The sequence below is a fragment of the Falco rusticolus genome, chromosome 15, assembly GCF_015220075.1.
Source record: "Falco rusticolus isolate bFalRus1 chromosome 15, bFalRus1.pri, whole genome shotgun sequence".
Lineage (NCBI taxonomy): Eukaryota > Metazoa > Chordata > Aves > Falconiformes > Falconidae > Falco > Falco rusticolus.
Genome location: NC_051201.1, coordinates 10,708,280 through 10,727,573, shown reverse-complemented (window position 1 = coordinate 10,727,573; position 19,294 = coordinate 10,708,280). Strand labels below are relative to the sequence as shown.

General features: G+C 50.0%; 1 protein-coding gene across 2 annotated transcripts in view; it reads right to left on the bottom strand.

Annotated features, from left to right (window-relative positions):
* Window positions 1-18,638, bottom strand: part of LOC119157899 (WT1 interacting protein) — an 87,742-nt gene extending 69,104 nt beyond the window's left edge. For both annotated transcript variants that reach the window (XR_005107695.1, XM_037409276.1), the window contains exon 1: window positions 16,767-18,638. Coding sequence is in view for 1 of the 2 variants with exons in the window: in XM_037409276.1 (XP_037265173.1) it covers window positions 16,767-18,240 (1,474 nt within the window). In the remaining variant the exon portion in view is untranslated. The remainder of the gene's footprint in view (window positions 1-16,766) is intronic.
* Between the last annotated feature and the right edge of the window lie 656 nt (window positions 18,639-19,294).

Here is a 19,294-nt window from a genome sequence, read left to right as displayed (position 1 = left end):
GCCTACAGGAAGAGTCTCCCCCATTGCAAGTACTAGCAGAGACTGGACTTCAGTTTTCAAGTAAAGCCTTCCCTAGCTAAATTCACAACAATAAACAAATGACACGAATAAGTAAAGAGCTACCTGTGAATATTCACACATTCAACCCCTACTTAGAAATTTAATTCCCCAGTGGATTCTCTTTAGACTTCCAAATAAGCATAAATGTATTTCCAAGTCTGACCTTTAATCAAAACATTCAGGATCAGTGTGTAAATCACTCTGTTGGGATTTTCATTCGCATGCACTAAATCACTGCAGCACAACCTAATGCTACCATTCCCTTAATTGCAGCAAAGCCCTTTTGGAATTTCTCCTTTCACTGCATCCACTAAGGAATAAGTTTGTAAATGTTCCCTGCAAAAAAAAACCAACCACAACCCACAAAACTCCTCTTCTGAAACAGCTAAAAGAATTAGTGTATTTGTTGGGGGTTTTTTTTATTTATTTTTGCCTTTAAAAAAAAAATTACTAGAGGCTTTGTTTCCAGATGAATGTAGGTCTTCTGTAATTCTATCCATGGAAATTAGGGTAGCTTTTACTAAATGAAGAATCTCTCCACTGTGCCATCTCTGTATGGTTAAGAGTGAAGTACAGATTTGATACTGAGCTGGTGCCTACACACTCCTTGCTTCTCCCACTGGTGCCTTTGAAAGATGAAAGGTTTCATCATTTCTGGAGAGGAGCTATTTGTCCATTTTACAGAAGGAATCATTGTTTATCCTCAATTAAAACAGATTCTGTTTCAATCTAGTACCAGTCACAAAACGTCTTCTCTGGTTGTCCTCCATCACAGCCAGAATGAGATGTCTCTTCATGCAAAGCAAGAAAAACGAAGCGATCACTGCAGACTGTTGTCCCCATTGGTTTTCATCTGATGGGAGCCACAGCATTTATCCTGCAGTGGTTCAATGACTCGGGCTGACAGGAATAGCTCGTTCCAGTCTCCGGCAGAGAAAACACAGGATGAACATGTATCCTTTTCCCTATCTTTCCTTGAACCAGCAGACATGCCATAAAGATGTCTGGTATCCTGCAAGAGTGGCTGAGCAACTTACATCTTACCTAGAAAGAAAAGCTGTGTTCCTCTGCAGTACTAGGTTTAAATGCTGGCAAGTATCTCAGTCCTTTACCTGCTGAAGTAGGTAACATCTAATCATCTGTTGATAGCAGGACCTTCAGCTCAGGCCTGAAATACTGGGTGTCCCCCCACCTCCAACCTCTTCTTCCCCTGTAAAATACTGCCCAGTGCACTACTTAATACTATTTCTTAACGACCTGATCTTGGAGCTCTTTGAGAGAAGAAAACTTGAAATACGTTATTCTGATTCAGGACCAAGCATGTGGACTGTTCTCTGTTCAGGTCTACAGTCCAGCCTGCACAGATGAGAACAACCTTATCTAAACTGTTTCACCTCTCCCAGGCTTATAAAGTTAGTGCCCTGGCGCTGAACTGCAGGATAAAAATAAACATGCAACTATTTCATATGAAGTGTCATACTTGACCTTGGAGTCAGTCTTAGTCTGATTTATACCCCAAGACAACACTCACTCTATTCTCTTAAGTCAACTTCTTAGTGAGAAACTGCAAGCTGTATAGCCCCAAAAATTCAGTATGTTTGAATTTAATATATATAAAAAAAAATGTTTGCAAGCTTATTAAATACTTTTTCTGGCTGCTAACTAGGTTTTTTTTTCAGAACAGTAGTGTTGCTGGAGGAAATTATGTGTGCAGAACGGACTCGGCACCAGCAGCACACCCAGGTCCTACCTGCTGATCTTTCTTCAAAACAGGAATGTCTACTGCTTAGTGAGATGTTCTTACAAGTGATTGTAGTTCTTATCCTTTGAGGAGACTCCCATCAATCTCACTACAGGCTGGTTGCAGTCCTAATCCAACTTAAAAAACACAGAAGTAAAATAAAACTTACAACCTAACATTGCCCCACAGTGTCCCTATAATTTGGTTCTCTGCTCAAAATAAAACCAAAGTGCTTTTATAGACACTTTCAGCTCACTGCTGGCAGTTCTGGACCAACAAACAGACAATGCTTGATATGGCAAATACCATGAAAATGGGCGGGGGCGGCAGCAAATACACAGGCATAACCTTCATAATAAAGGTGAAATAACATATTTCTCAAAAATTTAAGCAAATATTGCCACATATTTGCCAGAGCTCTGTACAACCCCCCTTCCTTTTTGAATCAAAGTTCTCTTAGGCACATTAATTTAAAAGCCCCCCCAAATGCACATGCTGGTGATCCACCAAGTTGCAGCAGACATCCTCAGAGTGCCTCACCCTCTCTGAAGAACTATTCCCCACCACTGCACACCTCTTCCTCTCCACTTTCCAGTATCACAGCAAAATTTATAGCAAACTTGAGGGTCCAGAGCAGCTCCCTCCTTGCAAAAGCCATGGCCTCAGTACAAGTCTGCACAGGCCTTATATTTGCAAGCTGAGAGGGGACAGTAGTCAAGGCAGGGACAACCCCCACCCAAAAGATCAGAGGAGAGAAGCAAAGAACTGACTACAGGGGTCAGCTCGTGCACATCACTCTCACCCAACCACATGGGCTGGGAGAGTTGGAGAAAGAGACATTTGGGATGTAAAAGGAAAAAATTCTTAACATCATTTGTTACCCTGACATCTGTGACTTCACATCTAGCTGATGCCTGTGCACAGTCGTGTGGTCCCAGCAGCTGCCCAGAGCCGACCCCCACCCCACTAGCACTGCTGTTGCTGACTGGTTCCCGCGGGTGGGCTTCGGCTCCATGCTGAAAGTCCTCAGGCACAACATACAGCACTGCTGGTGGACAGGGCAGTCAGGAGTCTTTTAGGCTGGAAAAGACCTTTAAGATCAAGTCCAACCATTAACCCAAGACTGCCAAGTCCACTACTAAACCGTGCCGTCAGTTCCACGAGTCCCCAGCTCTGCTCCCATCCAGGCACGGTGGTCTTCGGCAGCCCCTCAGCCTGTCATCCCACCTGCAGAGCAGGGTTAGAAATTCCTCACACAGGCATGCTGTGTGGGCTGACCTACCTGGAAATGAAAAAGCTCTAAGCCAATACTCGTTATTCACTACGTACTCTGTCAGAAGAACGAAAGAAAGTACTTCTCCCGGACCTTGTAATGCACCTTTCTCTGACCTTGCAATAATCTAACACTGGGTTTCCCAATTCTGCCAGTCTTTAACCAAGCAAAACACCCAGTAATTTCAAAAGGAATGAGTTAGATGGACACCAGCAAGATGGGGTGCCCAGTCAGAGCCAGGCCACCACTGCAGCCAGATGGGCCTGAGCTGCTCCCTGCTCCTGCCACCCCATGGAGAAGCCAGGCAAAGCCCCTGCAAGGTGGGGAGCAGCAGCAGCAGGTAGAGCTTCACACACTTGGCACACCAGGAAGCTGATTTGCAAGTCTACTCTGGGAGCATCTTCAAAGTATTTTCTTTGTGAATAAATGCACGTCAGCCTCTGGGGATCACCTTTCTGGGCTGGTTCTTCACCGGCCTGAATTCCTCCCAGGTGTGGAACAGGGCTGAGAAAGCCTTTTCCCAAGAGAGTAACATCAGTTTGCAAAGCTGTTTCAGCCTAACCCAAGCTACCCATTCTCTTTTCCCCTTTTCTTAATAGGTCAGGGAGGATTTTAGGTTTTGTTTTTCAAGAGAGCATGGTCTGGCACTCCTGAGTCACAAGCACCCCATAACACAAGGGCTCTCTGAAGCTCTAGGGATGGCATTTGGCGAGTCAATTGCCACAGCTACACTCTGCCAGAAACTACAGCAAGGGACAAACCTTGCCTTGTGCCTGCCCTGTGCTGTGTTCAAAGCTTCAAGCCCAAACCTGCTGTGCATTTGATTTTTCTCCTCTCTCTGAACTGGGCAGTGACCTGCTTTGCTGGTGTTGCTTGTGCAGCCTCTAGAACATCCTGCACCACTCTCCAAGACTGGGCAACACCTCCCAGCACAGACACTCTTGCCAACCTTGCACACGAATGCCCCCCTCAAAGCTAACATCCAGAAGTAAGACTGGGAGTCTCCTTCCAGGCCAAGGACAACCGCAAGCTTTTTTCTATTTGTTTGTAAAACAGCAGCTGAGACTAGGACTGCCAAAATTTTAAGAAAAAACAAAGTATCTATAAGCAAGACCTATTTTTTTTTGCAGCAAAAAAGGCAACCAAAGGAAGAAAGTGGCAACAGTACCCAGTCCCCAGCACTTCATCCACAGCACGCAGTGCATCAGGGTGCTCTCTATAACCACCTGCAGGTCAGAGGCAATGGGTGTCACATAGATCACTCATGTCTGCACCTGTTCCTCTGCTCTGTACATCCTCTCCAGGTTTAGCTCTTGACACCTTTAAGTGACTTCTGTTCTGGGCAGAAGACAAGGAGAGGAAAAGCAGAGGATACAGACCCACTTCTAGACACAACCTCTATCCCACTCTGCCAAAAATCACACACACGGAAAAGTCATGTTCAGTCTCTGGATCTAGTTTCTTCACACTGACACTTTCAGTGGCCCAAGATGGTGGGATCCCAGCTTCTGCAACAGGCCGCTTTCCTAGGATTCACACCCATCTTCCATAAAATAGTCTCCTGCTAGCGAGTGGAGCAACTTGGGAACTCAGTGCCAATAGCTGGCTTTGTACAAGCTGAAAGAGGTCGGCAGGACTTACCAGATCATTATAGCCCTCTTTCACACCATTAACTCCACCTGCTCTTTGTTATTTACATCATAATTTGCAGGACATTGGTGTCTAACTATCAAGATACCAAGCTCCCAGACAAACGGCATATCGCTTTTACAGCCACAGCACAAAGCAGCCATATACCTGACAGTTCCAGGGTGGATATGTCCGAGGCAGCTGGGGAAGCCAGACAGAGAAACACAGCAAGCATAAAACACAGACATGATTTACTTATTCCCTGATCTCTGTGGTGTAATAAAAACAACCAGAGATGACTCCAAGCTGTCAGAAACAAGTCAAACATGTCCCTGTGACCTAAACAGGACTGTCATGAATGAGAGAGGGCTGGATTTATCAGATAAGTGTTCCATTTTCTAAATCAAAATGCAATTAGTTAATACCTTGCACAGATTTTATTTTAGGATGTCTTCAGGGTTCCCCCCCCCCCCCCCGAAAGCCACTAAGTTAAGCCACTAAGGTCTGCACCCAAGTCGCAGGGGTTTTCCACCGGAGCAAATGCTTGCTGTGAACCCCTGCTACTTTACAGGGCTGCACCACAGAGGCTTGGCCCCACTCTAGTCAGGAACAGGTACAAGCCAACATGCTTTCTGAGAAGACCAGCTACTGACCTACACTTCAGAAAATTACATGCTTATTTCTCAAACCAGCTTAAAATCTGGACTGTTAACATGATTGTTGTGCAGCTCTGTTTTCTATTTATCAAGTGTTTAGATCTGGGAAACATGGCTTCCATTAAAAATGGGCAACCCACCAATTGCAGAGCATTTTCACATAACTGCTTGGCAAAAAAAGAGCTGCAATACTTATTAGCCATTCACCAAAACTTCTGCCTTATTCCCTGAGGGATTACCCATTTCCCCCATCTACACCTGAGAACTGGGATGCTCAAGGTTAACAGCACAGCAACTGCCACAACAGAGAAACTTTGAGACATCCAACATTTTACCAATGACAGCTCTTTCCGCTGCCTGGTATAAACAGTTGTTTTGTCTCAGCTGATGCTGGGCTCCAGTATGTTCTGCTGCTTATACCTTCTAAATTTTATTCTTTTTTAAAAAACAAAAATAAAAAATCAACATTCTCTTTGAACTAACTTAGTTATGAAGAGGTGGAAAGTAGTGTGACAGGTGAGGCAGTCCACAGAGACCACAGGTCTAATCCTGTTGCGTTTCATGTCGATGACAAGAACAGGCAGGGCAGCAGACAGCAGCACACGGCCAGGTTAACACTTCTTTTGAGCAGAGGAAACTTTGTCTAAGTGGCAAAGTCTATTCCCTATCCCCTTGCTCAGAACCATTCCTCCAGTAATTATTTTCCAGTCATTTAACATCTGGCCCAAACAAACAGATTTAGTAGGAATTTCACACCAGGAACAAACACAGGAAACCAAGATCCTACTCTAACGCTACTGAAGGGTATGTCATATCCATGAGGCCAGTAAAACAGAACCAAGCTGCAGCAGCAGAGACCTCAGCCATCTCAATTCAGTCAGGTCAGCACTTAATTTATTACAGTAACAAACACACTTCTCCCCACCTTAATAGAAATGCCGTTTTAACAAAGGTTTCCAATCAACTACACCTTGCACGCGTGCTGCAGTTTTGCACATGCAAAGGCTGCACATAAAAATGAACCTCAGACCATTGCATTTAAATTTGGGATATCCACAAACAGTTGCCTGGCCCTGTGTTTCAAGTCCAACACCACACCCCGTTGAGCCAACCAGGGACAGTTCAGGACTGGCCTTACCCAATGCTCCCCAAACCCCCACAGGCTGGTACTGCCAGCACAGAGGTAACATTGAAGGAGACTGAGAAAGTGCAACAGAACCACTCAACTCCCAGCCCAGGAGCCTTACTCATGCAGTTCCCTGCACTGCATATGCTTGGGGACAAGCTTGCTACACAGGAGAAAGGTTTATGCAATGACTTCCAGAAGAAAAGGGTATTTTCCATGCGTGGGAGAGGCCACAGGGTCTCCATGGACCACAGAAAATATGATCCAAGCGAGCTGCAGCATCTAAATATGCACAACTGTCAAACTGCATTTAGGAATGGCTTTTTGTTTCTCTTCAGCTTTGCTGAAGTCTTCTAATTTTTTTTCAAGTGGTCACATTAAAAGGGAGAAAACATCTGGAAAGTGAAAACAAGAAGTTCTGCAGTGTCACAAATGAAACAGATCACCGGTTAAATAAATGTTTGGATGGCCAGGAGAACATCTGAGAGTCCCCAGCAGTTCCTCCACAATAGCTATCTACTTTTCACAAAAACTATAAACGTGTTCTGAACTGAAACAGGACTTGTTCAACCAAATTCTTAGAGAAGCAATGGTATATAGCCACGCATGACCTTTTGTAACCTATTAAGTGTCTCCTCATTGTCCATTTGATCCACTCCCTGGCTATTTTATAACAGTATGTGGTATTACTATTTGTTACGTTTGCATACTGCCTTCTCTGCACTTCTCCCAACATTGACAAATACATGCTTTAGCCCTCACCTATCATCAGCTAGATGCCTTTCAGTGCTGCCACCTGCAATTAAAGACTTTAGAATTAACCATCTCCCCCGAATCTAGCCTAAAGTATTTGTGTTGTTATTCCAACCTGATCACACCCCTCTTCAAAGAAGTCATTTGACCTGTCCCCAGCACTTGGAGAAACTCTATTCTCTGTTAGGTACCTGAGCTTACGGAAAACTAAGCATGCCTGTAACGTGCAGCACCCACCAGCAGACCCCACGCCAGCCCAACCCCAGCGGGCAGCACCAACCATGCCAGCCCAATACATACCCTTCTTCCAAGTCACGCAGCAGCTGCCACTGCTTCCCCCTTCCCTCAGCACCAGGGAGGGTCAGGGCTCAGCCACACCGGACAAGACGATGGCTGAGCTTCGCCTGTCAGCACACACGCACCACCACAACCCCAGCAACACAGAAACACAGAGGTTTAAACCCACCTGCCTACAGGTTTTCATGCAAAACCTGCCAACAGGAACTTTTCCAGCATCTCAAATTGGGAAATAGGTGTCACTAGCAGTAAATCCTTAACCCCACCGGAGTCCCCCTCTGTAAGCCCTTGCATGTTTTATATGCACAGTAGTTCTCAGCTGAGCATTAAATGAGTATTTGTGCTCTGGGGTGCTGGGTTTTTTTTCCTTAATGAGTCATAGGCCTTTTCTTAAAAGTTTGCTGGAACACATAAATGTGACACTAGAGATGTAGTAAAACTACTCAAAAAAACAAGGAATTAAGTTTCCAACAATGTTAAATACTCCAGCTGGAAGAGATACATAACTTACTCAGCCGTTTTCTAGTGCTCCTCTGTCCCATGGCACAGCAACAAACAAGGCTGTGCTGATAGGGAGTTAAAACAACTGTGAGGTTAATAGGAAAACACATACCACACAACAGAAATACCTGTCTGAATGTAGAAAAACAAGGGACAAAATTCACCTCCAGAGACAGCATCCACACAGGTTACACAGTGAAAAATTGCATAAAAACCCAGCCAAACACTGACGTTTATTGGCTGATCATTAGCACATCTGCCTATTTTGTTAAGAACTGAAGGCTGGTCCTGCTCCCAAATAAGCCAACAGGAATCCTGCTGCCAGCCTCAGGAGCTGTCACGCCCCTGGAGCATCTCCAAGCAATGCCACATCACAGCCTCAGGTACCTCTGTCCTGTCAGGACTTGAACCTTCAGGCAGTTGAATGCAACCCTCCAAAATGAGCCTTTTAAAACTTGTAATAAAAACTTACAGACACCATGCACATTCCTGCATTTCTTCCTTTTTGCTGTTTCAGTGTTGCTTTATATCATACATTCCAAGCCCAGCGAGGAGGCACTTCATCCAGGATGGGCTCATAAAATTTTTTTAAAGAATAAAAAAATAAAATATCAAGCACTACATCATACTCTAAGAGACAACTAGTTTCTCCAGCCACAGAAAAAGAAATTATTTTGGACACAACTGATGCCGACAGCAGAACCTCTCCACTTTGGCAGGCTGCGAGACAAAGCACAGATTTTAAGGCACCATGGGAGCAGCTGCACCTGCAGGGCAAGGGACCCAGGGCACAGGGTCCCACCAGATCCCAACACCTTCACCCTGACAAGGACAGCTACCCAAGCACTCGGCTGGCAGGCAGGCAGCCCTCGTTGGATGGCACTGCAAGATTACATCCTCAGCCAGTGCCTGAGCTGGGTCCAGGGCAAAGGAGACACCCCTCCAGTGCCGCAGGGCTCCAGGTGCTGCTGAGAAAACCCTCCCCCCCAACTCTGCCAATGTGCTGTGTAACACTGTCCTGCGATAGCTTCTGGGACGTTATGATCTAGGTAGGAGGCCAAGCCCAGAGCTTACTACATTTCTGCAAAACTGTTCCAGTTTTAGTATAACTCTTCAGTATATCACTGCTGTTTTATTTTCTTTCCATTGCTGAACAACCCTTTTAAACATCTGAAAATCACTTTGCCAGATTTTTTCCTTTTTTTTTTTTAAAAATAATCGTTTTAGTATTTGGCAAATTTTTATGCTTTGAGAAGGCTTTCTAAACATCCAATATTCGCACGGCTGTAACAGAGACGTTTACATCCTGATTTATCAACTGTGGATATTAAGGATTTCAGCCTAGACCAATATCTCTGCTGCTACCACCAAGACATCAGCAGAAGCACACAAAGTTGTATCACAGATTTTAAATGTAAAAATGATACAACTTCAGGGAAATTTTCCACTAAGAAACATCAACTTCAATCACGTTGTGACTACAGCTACTTTGACAGTTAACCTTGTTCCTTCACAACAGGGTCACATTTCTACTCTGCAAAATACAGCGGCCACAGAATCCATTAAATGATTTACTACCAATTCACACACCACCCTGTACAAATTTCCAGTGCATGATTTAACATCAAACTGGGACATTTGCACACAAATCTTTGCAGAAGACCAGGCACAGAGGCTAGGTAAACAGCTGCCAATACAAGTTAAACTCCACTAGAGAATAATTTTTTACTTTGAATCTTCCTTAGGATGTCTCCCCCGAGCCTCCTAAGAGGGCAATATCTGGGGTGGGTTGTTTTGGGTTTTTTGCACGTGGTAATCACAGGGGAAAGGATGTGTATAGAAGCCTGATGTTACTTCTGGGAATTTGAGAGCCTTTTACTTGAGGAATGCAATACAGACCTGGCTTGGAGCTAGACACAGAGACCTAAAAAATCAGCAGATCTAATGAACTGCTCAGTATTGCATGCAACAGCCCCACAGGTCTGCTATCACCAGCAGCACAGCACACTCCAAACCAAACTGCAACACGGGCTTTACTCAGCCCTTGAAAATCAGTACCCTTTCCACAAAGATACAGACTCTGAAACAGGTGAAAAGAAACTTCCTTCTCCATATGCATTTTGCATGTAAACGATCCCCTTTACTTCAGACTCATAGAGCTGGGTGGTTCGTCCCTTCCCTGCCCCCTTGGCACACTGCTCCATCACCCTGTGGCTCAAAAGTAATCAGGCACGACATTCACAGGGGTACACACGCAGGTACATTTCCCAAACCATAAGGAGGCAGGAAAGGGTAACAATTAAACCAGGAGTTACTACACCACAGCAGTGCATGTGCCAGCTCTTGCATTACACACCCAAATCTCTATCTGAAACCTCACCTACAGTAGCACTAATAAAACAGATGGTGGTTCTTTGGATGTCACCATCCCCCCTCCACACGCAGTACTTCTATAACAATGCAGAGAAAACCCAAGAGTAAAAGCACAAACAACAAAACCAAGAAAAAAACATTTGCCATCAAATACTCCTGTTCAGTGTTGAGTTTCCTGCAACTGAAGGTAAGAAAACAGTTCTCCCCATTAATAACACGTGCTACTGTGCAAGTTTAGTCACACATTTTAAATGTAAAAATGTACGTTTTGTACATTACATGCATCTAGTACTTAATAAAACAAACATTTATATTCCACATCTCTCCCCCCCATTGTTATATATGACATGGTTTATCACCTCCCAAATTCAGAGAGCAGAGAGACTCACAAGCATGCGCACAGCTAGCAGGGATGCCAGAAGCTGTCTAGGAGCACTCCCACACCCTTCATAGGACATTTCATACCACAGAAAGAAAAAAAACAAAAACAACAAACCACCACACTTATTTTTTCCAGCTCTGTTGATTTGTGTCATTATGCTTACTTTTTGCATCCTCTTTGTTGTCCAGAATTCATTGTACATCCTCTCCCTGCCACCTCCCAACTCCTTTCACCCCTTGGATGACCCTCCAGCTACAGGCTTTCCTTATTGCTATTTCATTATTTTCTTGGCTCATTCAGCCCATCATTCACCCTCTTCCCCCCCTCCTCTACTCCCATGCACACAGGCACATGCAGCAGCACCATTCACGCTCCCCTTCACGCACACATGGCCTGCACCGCCTGTTGTCTCTGTGTAGCATCAGTGAGAGGAGGACAGCAGGCTCCCGGTAGCCATGAGCCACCAGGATGCTGCTAATTCACACGTACCCCAGCACCTCCCACTGCAGCAGCTCTTGCACCTTCCCCAGTGAACAGACACCTCCCTAGTCTGAGCGCATTTCTGAGGGCTTTCTTGCACTTCAGCTAAAAAAGGCCAACTACTCTCAAATCAGTTTCATCAATATATTTTCCAGCTGTAACTGGGAGATTAGCAAAACCAAACTCTGAAGCACATGACCGGTTTGAACACTTCAGGAGACCACATCATGTAAGTTTACTTCTATTTAGATGTTTGCCTCAAAGGCTCATATGTGGCGAAAAAGAAAGAATTTTTCATGGGACAGACTCAACTGCAAAAGCTGAACGATCTCAGCTACTTATCAAAGCTGAATGGATTTCTAGGCCCAGATAAAGAGAAATACAAAGTAATTCCCAGACAATAAATCTTTGCTAATTTCCAAAAACAGCATGATGTAGCAATTGTTACCTCTACTTTGATATGAACAGGAAAAAAATCTAATATTTCACACACAAAAAACCAGAAAATCCTAAGACTTAAAAAAAAAAAATCACTTTAGCAAATATCTCAAGTGTTCAGGTCACTAACTGCAAGCTCACCTGAATTTCATTCAGATTTTCAATTTTCATCTTTAAGCAGTGCAGCTTCTAGGAATTTAGCACTGTTACCTGTCCTGATTTTTATCTCACTTGTATACACACCCTTCTGTCACATCACCTGCACAAAAAACCTACAAGAACATACAGCTCTGAACTCACGAGCGTACTGTAGGGCCCAAAAGCCAGTCCAGATTTGCATGGATAACTATATATGTAAGGGGCAGAAAGGGCCTGGCCAGGATCTAGTTCTTCCTTTCATCTACCCACCAGGCCAAAGGCTTTTCAACAGGACGTTATCAGCAGTGTTTCTTGGTGGTGCTCCAAAAAATGTGTGCTGGTACTACAGGGTGGCTTTCTGGAAAGATCCAGGAGCTCACAAAAGTCAAGCCTACTTGTTAGGTTAAGAACAGGCTTTTGCTAGACAGATGACTTACAGTTAGTAGCAGAATCCAGACTTTGTGTCTCATTCTGAGATACCAACAGATCCCTGCTTTGCCTGGTAAACCTCCTACAGGGTACCAAGAAAGGGGCAGTTTCCCTCAGGGTGGGGAAGGTCAGACAAAGGTGCCTGTAGAAGACAAGAAAGGTGACAGCTCTCTGTGATGGGGACTGCTTGTTTCTCACGGAGGCGTACCACATGTGCTATGAACTTGCTGTATTCTGCATATCAAATGGAAGAGATATGAGGGTGAGGTGGCAGCAAGAGGCGGGGAAGACACTTGATGTGCAGAGATGGGGAAAAGCACCTTCAAAGGGCATCACACAGGGGTGTCAAAGGATGCCAGCGAGACTGCAAGCATCTCTCTCTAGACTTCGCACAGGCAGGAAGTAATCTGCATTACCCCTGCCCCCCTCATTTCATGGTGCCTTTTCCATCTCCTCTTTCGTTCAAGACTGTGAGACAATTAAGTCACTTCTTGCACTGGATCCTGCCACCCTGGCCAAGACGAGCAGGCAGCCCTTGTTGGGCAACAGCTGCAGCACAGCAGGGCTGCTGGGAGCACACGATTGGTGCCTGCACCCCTCTGTTGACTTCTTCCATTTCTGACAACATACCAAGAAAGCCACAGGACATACGGAGAGATCTCATTCAAAAACAACAGCCAAATCAGCAGGACTGGTCAACACAATGACATTTCCCTGCCCAGCACATGACAAGATGTAGGTTTACGGTCAGTCTCGCAAGTACTGCTTGACTCTGATGGGCATGCCAAAAATCCAGTTTTTGCCTTAAACTGTCTTTTTTAATACCTAGACAGACTGAAGAATTCTGCAAAATAAACAGAATTCAAGAGACTGTCCAACACCCACAAATATCCTGTTGATACCTCAGGATACACATTCAATTTAAAACATCCCTGAAACAAATTTGACAATTCACCTCGTCACATACGAATGCTCAGCTAAGAACAGTTATGAAAGTGAATGAAAGTACTTTTTATTACCTTTCTCCTCAGCATCCACCACTAAACTGAGTGCATTTACTAAACTGTCAGTACCTTGACAGGGGACAAGACAGGGGGTCTCAGTGGGCTGAGGACGAAGCAGTTTAGGTTGCATATGAAGCAGCTACAAGGGAATGAAGTCTCATGGCTTTACCCAACACAACTGCAGGCTGCTGCCAAAGGAATAGTCTCAGCCTCCCAGAGCCCTCTGCCTACACTGTCTCCATTGGGTCTGCTCCAGCCACCTCACTGACAGAGATAAATTGGAGCGGCTCACCAATCCGGCCCCAAACAACCCTCCCTCTCCCCTTCCTTCTCTGCAGGCTTCATTTTCTGTAACATCAGTGAGCGCACATGGCTGCAACATGCTGATGGGAGCACTTGGAAGTGGCAAGGTGCTACCTCTTAGCTGTGCAACTGGGGGTAGGGCAGATGAAGAGCACTCCTTCTGCAGCACTGTCATCTTCAGTCAGACTAAACCAACTGCGGAAGGGAGTTTTCCTTCTCTCTATAGATGCAGTGAAGCCTGCTGAAAGGAAGGGGAGGACGGAGAAGGTGATGCAGCACAGCAGAGCTCCCAGCACAGAGCAGTTCATACCAACATGGGCAGAGACGGTCATCAGTCCCTCAGACCTGCTGACTTGCACACTACTTGGCTCCCCTGGAGCCTCTCTGATGCTCAAACCTTGCACATACCCCCCCATCACGTATTCATCTACTCCAGACTACAGGTTTTCCCTGGAGCAGAGCAGTGATGTGTGGGAGAGAAGCCAAGGACTGCCAGCACAAGCATGGTTAGGGGAACACTCAAGCTGACCCACAAATAGAATGAAGGTAGAGTAGTCCTTCCCACAAGACTGGTTAGTCACTTGACTTCAGTTTCAAAATAAAACACTGCTCAATTTTTCAAGGTTGTTTTTTTGGGATTTGGGTTGGAGGGGTGGCAGGCAGAATGCAAGAAAATTACTGGTGTGCTCATATAAACACTTACTAGACAATTGAGCTCCTCTAATTGAGAAGCATCAATCCACCTCCTCTGGTTCCTCTACCTTGTTAAGACTATTGGCTCAACACTTCTGTTCTCCATGGGCATCACAGAACACCCCACAATATTGCCTTCAGAGCATGCCAGACACCAGTGCTAAGGGAGCGAATGCGTAAGCAAAGACTTCAGCTGTAGTATGTGGAAGCTGCTATGCAAATGGGTGCATTTCTCCTTGCTTCCTTTTATTAACATTGTTTAAGACCCTCTCAAACAAGTCTAACTAAATAAGCAGACTTCCCCCCATGCTGTTCTGGCTCTCCTTGTCTGTGACCCATCAGCCTGCAGTTGCTCCTGCCAACCCCTCACGCGCTTGGCTCAGCATTCACCTCCACGGGTGATCTGAACCAGAAATGCAGGATCAAGCCCACCAGGATTTATCCAAACCGCAATAACTCACAGAAATCAACTTTCTCTTTTAAAGCCCCCCAGTTTTCTGGGTTTCATCTGCTTCCAGGGTGCAAGTCACAGCAGCACTTCTTTGTGCAACAATGTACAACAAATGCCTACAGAGCAGCTGGTACATATGCTCTCACAGTATAAAGGCACAAGCTCACTACAAGGGATGCATCTGCTGAGGTTCAGGGCATGCTGCAACACGTTGCTACAGAATATACCTGCAAACAGTGACACTCAAAACAGGCAAATTCTTATCAAGCAAAACCCACCCACAACACAACATTCCCCAGAGCTGCTCCTGGAGTCCCTGATTGCACACCCAGCTTCCCTGGCCACTGCAAACCCCTCTCAAGAGGCTCAGGACAACTATAACTTGCTTTTCTGAATACATCTTATTTCTCAGTCTCTCACTGTATATCCATAGAGATTTTGAAGGTAACATTTCCTTGCAGTTTGTGCATTAATGTGCCCTCCTTCAGCTTTTCCACATACTCAGAAGTGAACAATTACTGTCACTCAGCCAGTGAGGAGTACCATGCCAGGTGCCAGGCCCAGCAAACGATGCAGTGGATGAACATCAGCTTTTTTACCAGCCCCAGATGGAATGGAGGGAGGCAGTAAGCACTGTGGTCAGCTTCCTTTGTCTGGGTACAAGAGACTGTAGAAACTATGCTACTGCAGTTCACAGAAAGGTTTTCCTAGTAGGACAGGGTACTGCTCCCTTAGCTACCTCTGCTCATCAGTCCAGGTCTGTCCCACTACAAGTTTATCCCAGACACTTGCAGGGAGCCCTGCAACTCCCACCTTCCACGCAAAGCACACTAGCGCTGTGCCAAAAGCGGTCTGAATCCTCATGTCTAAATCAGCAACCAGGTATGCATGCCTCCATCCTCAGCAATGGTCACATTAATCAGAAATCACAGAGAGAGCGCTTCTCCCCCATGCCCAGGCAGCACACAAAGGCACAGGTAACTGTCCTCTCAAAGGCCACAGATGGGGGCTGGCTCATCCACAGCCACTCATCTTCCGAGGTCTCTTTCTCCCTCCTCTGCCAGGAGCTCTCATACCCCTATGTAATAGCCCTCATCCCTCATTCAAGCAGGGGACAAACTGCTCCAAGGGCTGTCCAAGTCTGGCAGTCACCTGGCTCATCTGTGGTCTCCAGCACAGGAGAAACAGGGCAGTATTTCCATGCTCCAGGATCATCTTTCAAAGGCGTTTTGGCCTTTTCCATACAGTACAAAGCAAGCAAGAAGGGCGCTTAATCTAAACTAGCGTGACTAACAAGATGTGTTCACTCATTTCAAGAGGTTACTTTTGTTCTATAAAGAAGCAACAAAAATTCGGGAGATAGCAGGCTGATGTAGCCTCAAGCAAGGGCAGCAGGCTTTGCTCTCCCCCAAACTCCCCTCCTGCCCCAGGGACAGCACCGATCCCCAACAGCCTTGTGCGCTGAGCGGACCCTGCAAGGCCTTGCGGGAAAGAAACGATGCTGGGGTCCCACGGGTACTCCGAACTAGCACCAAGATTTTATTGAACGAGGCACTAAAGATTGCTTCACGGGCCATGCTCATCATCCATAAAAGCTATCACAGGCGGCCTAAGAGCACAGCTGAAAACGCCACAGGCTCAGTGATGCTAGAGGTTATCTGTGAAGCTTCAGCAGCCCCAGAGGAAGGGAGGCAAACGGGAATCACCATAAGCCCCAACAGCACAAACAGCTTCTGTTAACACCTCAGACAAGCTCTCAAGTGGAAAGGGAAGCACCACACGTCCTGGCAAACTATGTAAGGAATAGCCGGGACACAGATCAAACACTAGGAACGAGCTCCGGCACAAGCACTTCTGACACCAGTCAGACGGACAGCGTTGGCGGCGATAGGCGCTGCCGCAGGTGCCTGGTCCAGAGCAGCGCCGGGCATCCCCTGCTCCCTTCTGCCCAGCCAACCCACCCCCCCCCCCGCTGCGGGCAGGCCCCGCACCCACCCCACCCCCCGCAGCCCACCCTGGCTGCTCGGTCACCCACTCACCGAAGTACTCCTTCTTCATGTGCATCTCCAGCTCCTTCTCCAGCTCCAGCGTTAGCGCCTCCAGCCGCCTCTCCGCCTGGCTGGGGCCGCTCTCCCGGCACGGCGTCACCTGGTAGGGGAGCTTGAATTTGGGAGCCGAAGCGGAGCCTTTGGTCGGGCTGTAGGCGTAGGGGGGCACTGCCTCGGGGGCGGCGGCCGGGTGCTGCTGGTCGTGCCGCGGCGGGGACTGGGCGTGGATCTTGTGGTAGATGTCCCCCAGCTCGGGCACGGCGCCGTCCTCCTGCAGGCCGGGCCCCAGCAGGGAGGAGCGGGGCGAGGGCAGCTGCAGCTCGGGGTAGGCGCTCATGGAGCCGCGGGAGCTCCGCGAGCTCTGGCTGGAGATGCTGGAGCGGGGGCTGACCACGGCGGCGCCCGTCGCGCCGCGGCCCTCGGGGCCGCAGAGGCTGGAGCGGGGGCTGGCCAGGGCGAGCCCGGCGCCGCCCGCCCCCTCCGGCTCGGCGCTGCCCGGCGGGCCGTACCTGGAGTCCGAGTAGCTAGAGCGGGGGCTGGTGGTGCAGGAGTACTGGCTGGCGGTGCTGGAGCGGGGGCTGGCGTGGCGCTGGTCGTAGCCCATGCTGATGCCGCTGGTGCGGTTGCTGCTGGGCTTGCTGCCGCCGCCGTCGTAGCTGGTGAGGCTGGCGCGGGGACTGGAGTGCTTGCTGGTGTCGCTGGCCGTGCTGGCGTAGCTGGAGCGGGGGCTGAGGGCGGCGCCGTCGTACTGCACCAGGCTGGCGCGGGGGCTGCCGTACTTCTCCTGGCCGGGCACCACCAGGCTAGAGCGGGGGCTGGAGAACTTCTCGTAGGGCAGCGCGGCCGCGCCGCCCAGGCTGGAGCGCGGGCTGGAGAACTTGCCGTGCTCGGCGCCGGGGCCCGGCGAGGCGGCGGCCAGGCTGGCCCGCGGGCTGGCGGCGCCGTACTTGCCGTCCGGGCCGCCGGGCGCCCGCCCGCCGCCCTTGGCCACGTAGCCGCCCTCGTAGGCGCTGCCCGCGGCGTAGCGGTAGCCCTCGGCCGAGTAGCGCTTGCCCTTGTCGGCGAAGCCGCTGTAGCAGGGCAGCGCCACCTCGGAGCGGGTGCACAGCCCCTCCTCGCAGCACGGCGGCCCCGCGGTCGGTGGCGGCTCGGCGGCGGCGCGGCCGTTGGCGGCGCGGAGCGGGGCGGCCGGCGCCGCGGGCGGGTAGGCTTTGCCGCAGGGGGCGGCGGCGGGGAAGGCTTCGGCGGGCGGCGGCGGCGCGGCGGTGCCGTTCATCTTCCGGCCCCGCTGCTCCGCCGTCATGTGGGCGGCGATGACCCGCTTGGTCTCCTCCAGGTCGGGGTGCAGCGCCAGGTCCCGGCGGCCGCCCCGGCCGTAAGGACCCTCTGGGCAGGGCTCGTAGAGGGACAGATCCTCCATGAACTTGGTGGCCTTCAGTGCCATGTCCTCCTCGTACTTCTCCATGCTCGGCCGAAGCCCGGCGGCGCGGGGCGGGGGAGGGCCGGCGAACTCTCTACGGAAGCGCAGCCCGGAGCGAATGAAAGGTGGTGGGGGAACAACACAGACCCCCCCCCCAAAAAAAACGAAAGCAAGCCCCTTCCCGGGGTCCTGGCGGGGCAGCGGCGGGACGCGGCTCCTTCTCCGGAGGGCTGCTCGGCGGCGAGCGGGCGAGGCGGCAGTCACCTCGGCGGCATCCCCGCGCCGCGGCGCTCGGCTCGGTGCGGCCGGGTTCCCCGGCGGAGCGCGGCGAGCAGAGACGAGGAAGCCCCTGTGTCACTTTCCAGCCTTAAATAAGTTGCTCGGTCCAGTCAATGGCGCGCTGCGCGGAGGAATTTGCGCTCGGCGGCTCCCTGCCCCCGCCGCCCCCGGCCGGCCGCCCCGCGGCGGGGCCGCGGCCCGGCCCGCACCCCCGGGCGGGGGGCGAAGACGGCGGCCGGCCCGGAGGGGCTTTGCGGCGCGGCGAGCGGAGCGCGGGGCGCGGCGAGGCAGGGACTCCTTTGTGTGGGGCAGGAATGCGAGGAAGGAGACTGGGCGCTGCGTCCCGCTGGAATGTAGTTAATGCCGGAGCCAAACAATGATTTTCACCGAGTCAGTCAGGGAGAGGGCGGCCGCGGCGCTGCTTGGCGGCGGGGTCGGCGGCTTCCCCTCCGCGCCGCCTGCTCTCCTCCTCGGCCGGCGCTCACCCAGCCCGGCCCGGGGCTGGCGGGCGGTGCCGCCGCTCGCCGCGGACCGGGAGGCGGCGGGGCTGTCACCGCGCCCCGGGCCGCCGCGGGGCGGGAAGCCGGGGGCTGAGGGAGCGCCCCGCGGGAAGCCGCGCACCCGGCGGCCTGTCAGGGCGGGAGGCGCCGCGCGGCCGCCCGCGGTTCCCGCCTTCCGGGGGGCTGCGCCGCTCGCGCCCCCCGACTGGAACTTTCCGGCGGGACCCGCGGCCTCGTCCCGCCGCGGGAAGGGGCGGGCGGGGCAGCGCGGGCCGGGGGCGCGGGAGCGGCCCCGCTGCTGCCAGCCGCTCACCTGTGCG